The sequence below is a fragment of the Coregonus lavaretus genome (assembly GCF_964263955.1).
Source record: "Coregonus lavaretus genome assembly, chromosome: 22".
NCBI classification, from domain to species: Eukaryota; Metazoa; Chordata; class Actinopteri; order Salmoniformes; family Salmonidae; genus Coregonus; species Coregonus lavaretus.
In genome coordinates, this window is record NC_140009.1 from 8,754,493 (window position 1) to 8,759,689 (window position 5,197).

General features: G+C 41.9%; 1 protein-coding gene across 4 annotated transcripts; it reads left to right on the forward strand.

Annotated features, from left to right (window-relative positions):
* Positions 1 to 1,361: 1,361 nt before the first annotated feature.
* On the forward strand, positions 1,362 to 5,197 carry LOC311149770 (MRG/MORF4L-binding protein-like). 4 transcript variants are annotated; one of them, XM_084186995.1, is made up of 6 exons: positions 1,362 to 1,583; positions 2,332 to 2,453; positions 2,574 to 2,655; positions 2,983 to 3,057; positions 3,216 to 3,369; positions 3,946 to 5,197. In XM_084186995.1, the coding sequence occupies exons 1-5, from the start codon at positions 1,448 to 1,450 to the stop codon at positions 3,323 to 3,325; spliced, it is 525 nt and encodes a 174-aa protein (XP_084043121.1). In that variant the 5' UTR covers positions 1,362 to 1,447; the 3' UTR covers positions 3,326 to 3,369; positions 3,946 to 5,197. The 4 variants fall into 4 exon arrangements, with proteins under 4 accessions (XP_084043121.1, XP_084043122.1, XP_084043123.1 ...); XM_084186996.1 differs by having other exon boundaries at positions 3,216 to 3,331; XM_084186997.1 differs by having other exon boundaries at positions 3,216 to 3,307.

Here is a 5,197-nt window from a genome sequence, read left to right on the forward strand (position 1 = left end):
GTTTTAAGAGTATGTTGAGTACAATGTCATTAGATACAGTCTCAAATATTTTGTTATATTTTTTAAACGAAACAGGGCAGGCAGGTAGGATTTATATAGTTTCGCCCTATTGCTGTCCCACACTCCAGTACAGTAGGTGGCGGTAATGCACAATAACGTTGGATGCCAACCACCGATAACCCCACCGAAGAAGAAAAATAAGAAGAAAAATAATAATAATAATAATAATAATAATAATAATAATAATAAGAAGAAGAAGAAGAAGAAGAAGAAGAAGAAGAGTTTTTTGGTGGTGAGTGGAAGGAATTTCCACTCACCACCAAATATGGTGAGGAGAGGAAGCTTGGCCGACATTCTGCTTATTTTCTCATCAATGAAACGTTTGATCTCAATACAGTTTTCTGTTCCCAAAACAAGAATCTCAAATCAAATTGTATTTGTCACGTGAAATGCTTGCTTACGAGCCCCTCCCTCCAGCTTTTTAAAATAGTAACACATGAAGAATAAAGTAAAATACACATGAATTGAGCTATATACAGGGAGTATCAGTACCAGATCAATGTGTGAATCTGTTACGAACAGAGTGGAATACGTTTTGTAGACTTTACCATTTGCCAATTTCTTTTTTTTTTTTCTTCGTTGTTTAGGGCGAATGAAGGTAATGCACACAAGCACACAGAGAATGTGTTCCCTAATGGAAATATGCAAATGCATGGATCTCTCTAGCTCGAGCTTGGCTCTTTCCCCCGCCTGCTTGTTCTGCCCACTATGCTTCATTTGCTACCAATGGAAACGACATGCTGTGGTACCAAGGTCAGAGTAGTGCAGAAGATGTTGTATGTTGAGGCAGTGAAGAAAGTAGAAGAGGGTGGATCAAGGTTGAGGGATTCTGAGAGGATCCCAGTGATCTGTGTCAGAACAGAGGGATAGGCCAATGAGTGATATATGTTCCAGTAAGGTTGGCTTCTTAGCGTTCATAGCAATGGTTATCAACTGTACTGCAGAGATGGAACGTAAGTCATATAAAATAGATGTTGTGGTGACAGCTGCAGAGAAGTACTTGGGGGTATGATATTTGACTTCAGAAGAGTTACAGGGTGTGTTGAGCAGTAGTGTCCCATCCTCTCAGGTCTTTGGCCTGGAGTAGGGTCAGATAGGGTTAAAGTAGTGGAATAAGGTGGTGGGTTTTAATGAGCGTAGGGTTAGTTGGTAGGGTAATATATGTATATATTTTTATTTTTTATTTTTCACGGTTCCCCTTTCCCATTTTTGTATCACAAAGTGTAATGGATCTATACTATAGTTCAGTAGAGGGCGGTAATGCAACATATTGGATGCCAACCACCGTTAACGTCATCGAAGAAGAAGAGAGGCTGCTGTGGTGTTTCTTGGGTCAGTTGTAAAAATATTTGATTGCAGTGTTTTGTTTTTGAAGAAGGACAACAGCATGGGGGAAGCCGAGCTTGTTCCAGCCGACGGAAAACAGGCAGACTCGGGCATCAGTACCATCGAAGACTCGGTGGTATGGAGTCAAGAAGTCGAGGTGTGCCTGTTCCATGCAATGCTAGGTCACAAACCCGTAGGTAAGAATATAACGTTAGCTAGCTAACGAGCTAGTGTGTTAATCTTGTAGGCCTGAAAATCCCCGGGCTGTAGTGGAGACCCGACGCGGAGGACGAGAGCCTGCTACCCACAACAAACCCCCAACAAGTTAGCTAGCCAGCTATTCATAGTCAGACAATGACACATCTCAATGAACTCGCACAGACCTTGGCCATTTTAGCTTGTTGGCTAGCTAGTCAAACATCTGAATGTTTTTGTCTTAAAGTGTTGGCCAAATTTATTCAAGGAGATGGCTAGTTACTGTACCAATTCAGTCGAACTTCCGGGCTGACATAAATCTGGAAATCATAACACAAGCAGCTTCTTGTGCCAAATTCAAGTGGAGTTCCTTTTTTTGCATGCTGTTAACTACTGTAGTATCAAATCCGATTGTATTCGTCACGTACACAGTATACTGCAGGTATAAAAGGTGCAGCGAAATCTTGTTTGCTAGCTCCATTAACATTGCAGTACAATAATAAATAATAGTCAAATAAAAAATTACCATTAATAGAAGTAGTATCCATGGTAATAGCGTGATATTTATTATTTAAAGTAATAAATAATAAATACATAAATTAAATAAACCATCTAGCTAGCTTGCTGTCCTATATTTACTTTTGTGCACATAACGGTAGCTAGTAATGCAGCATCATGATCCGTTGTCAGATTGTCATCCTACCCTCCCACTTTTTGAAGACATAGCTAATGTACTTATTTTCTCTGCAGGGGTAAATCGCCACTTTCACATGATCTGCATCCGGGATAAATTTAGCCAGAATATTGGGAGGCAAGTGTCATCAAAGGTGATCTGGGACCACCTGGGAACTATGTATGACATGTCAGCCTTGGTGAGTAGAGCGTCCTAATCTTTCTCTGGCCTTTGAAATAGATTGTTATAGAGTCAGTCAACCGTTATTTTTCCTCTGTAATGCATCACTGAATACTGTTACACATTCCGTCCACTGCAGCATGAGTCAGAAATATTGCCATTTCCCAACTCAGAGAAGAGCTTCAATCTTCCAGAGGAGATGATTCAAGAAGTAAAACAAGGTAAACCCACTCTGTTCAGAATCCACCATACTTACAAAAATGCTGAGCTACTAGAAGGTTCATATTTGGCTTGAGGATGGAAATTAGCTGCTAGCCAAATCTGCTAAATTAGCTGCTAGCTAAATCTGGTACAATGCATATTTTCTGAAGTTTACTGAGACATTTGTTTTTGTTGTACATTGTCCCTGCTCAAATAAATGTAATAAATACAAATTAATACATCTCTCTTCCTCCCGACCCGTTCGTAAAACGTATGCACACATGACTGTAATACGCTGTTAGACTGCTAAATGGCATATATTATTATATTATCCCTGCCCTGAACAGGTAAACTGGTGTCTGAGGAGGACATGAAAGACGAGTTGAAAGAAGAACGAGACTCCCCAGCCACGCATGAAGAAGGTTCTCTCCCTCATTCAATTACATTAGCTGTATTTCACCTCATGCTCCTCTCCTCTTTCTCTCTGACGTGAGCCTTATTTGGACTGCGTCCGTGCATCTCTTCTCCTCTGGCACACAAAGCGGCATCCCTAACTCTGGTCGTTTGGCTCGTTTTAAAGGTCTGAGTCCCAGTATGGCTGCTGGCCAGGATTTTGAGAGGTATGGACAGAAGAACTCGTTCGCTCTGTTCCAAAACTCCAGCTTGACCTCGGTACAGACCAGCTCATAACCAGAGGTTCTTTAGAGTGACCGCCCGCATAGTGCACAGAAAATGTGCGTCTCTCTTTATTTCAGTTTCTCTTTTTCTCTCCTTTTAACTGATGTTTGAGAACATTTTCAAGCATGGCATGTCAATTTTTTAAATAATTCTAGATTGTTTTGATGGAGTTTTATGACTTAAAAGATATAAAGAAGATATAATGGCAAGCTTCAAATGGGCGGTGATGGTGCTCTTGAACCGGCCTTTTCTCGCTTCTGCCAGTCCTTTCTTTATACTACTTGAATGTAATTTGTCTGTTGAACTCAGCTCTGGTCCTCTGAATCCACCACTGTGACCCTGCTCCATGTACATTATATTCCCATTGGATGTACACAGCAAACACTAGCCTACCGCCGGACACTAGAATAACAACTGGCTTAATTTTAGTCCACCATACCCTACAAAGCAGTCACTTACTGCCTTCTTCACTGACCTGAGAGAAGATCAAAAGCATTTGGTTTCACAGGTCAACTTTCAGAACTTGGACTGAGTGATGCAGAATATTTTGAACATTCAATCATTTCCAAAATCTCCCTCCCTTTACCTGACAACTCCCCTCAATCTTTTCTTTCTCTCCTTCTCTCTCTCAGGCAGCAACTCCTCGTTGAAGATGACAGAGAGGGCGGGCAGCAAAGACAAGGAGAGAGAGCGAGACAGAGAGAAGGGTTCCGCTGAGGGCGGCCCGGGGAAGGAGGCAGCAGACAAGAGGAAGAGGAACCGCGCCACTGATAAGGTGCTCAACTCCAGCAGCAACCCCTCCAGCCCCGGTGGGGCCAAGCGGAGAAGGACGTAGGCCAAGCCACCAGGAGGCACCCTCAAGATATCAGCCACTGCAGAGAGCAGGAGACACCAGGGGGAGAGGGAGAGACCTGGGACTGGAGAGACTCATCTGTGAAGCCTGGAGGAAAGAGGGAGGGAGGGGGAGAGAGTGGCGTTTGATGAGTCGCACAATAGAGAAGCTAGTTGGACAATGCTGAATTTGGGCACAGGCGTCCAGGAGACGAGATTAAGAACTTTCAGCCCCACAGAAGCTGCAATTTTAGACTTATGTTATGTTCTCAGAACACCTAGAAAGATGTAGCATTCACCATTGCCACACAATCTCTGAATGCAACACCGCAATAGCAATGTGATGACGACAACACTGAATCTTATTGGTCATGATGATCAATATACTGTCACAGCAGCTGGTGTTTTTGGATCATCCCCTCCATCCAGTCCTCAGCTGTGCATGAGAGGCCAGCAGCCATGTTTAGTAATATTGACACAATTCAAGCAGACGCATATCAATGCTTCTACTCTGACATCAGAATAAGTGTAATGGTTCTAGGGCTTGTGTTCAGGCTTGAGTTATTGTGAAGTTATCCTGTTTGGCTTTGGAGAAATGCAGGACTACTAAATCACAGCAATACACCATGTATTACTGTCTGGACGCTTGCATTAATTGTATTTTTTTGTATGTTCTGATTTGTTACAAGTGGTTGTTAACACATGCATAGAGCTGCGCACCTTGTCCAGCTCTTCCAGTGACTTCCAACCACATTGTTATTGTGCCTCATCCGTGTGAAATGTAGTTGCTATTTGTGCAAAATGTCAGTCATTGTCCCTTTTTTTTCTACAGTCATTGTCTTATGTATTTTGTCCTTGGGGATTATTGAATTTGCATGTTTTGGTAATTGCTAAAAAGTATTTTTTGTCCGTGTCAGACTTTTCAGAATAAAATAAACATATGTCTAGGTGTAGCTGTAGTCTCCATCCATTTGAGATTAGTTTTTTATTGTCTATTTATTGGACATGTTCCATTTTTAAGGCGTATGTCCCATTAAATTAGTTTTGACCAAG

Bases quoted from the DNA above. Each gene is read 5' to 3' on its own strand.
- LOC311149770 (XM_084186998.1), top strand. From the start codon at position 1,448: ATGGGGGAAGCCGAGCTTGTTCCAGCCGACGGAAAACAGGCAGACTCG. The intron at 1,584-2,331 runs GTAAGAATATAA...TTTTCTCTGCAG, and splicing joins GCTAGGTCACAAACCCGTAG to GGGTAAATCGCCACTTTCAC. The intron at 3,058-3,945 runs GTTCTCTCCCTC...TCTCTCTCTCAG, and splicing joins CCCAGCCACGCATGAAGAAG to GCAGCAACTCCTCGTTGAAG.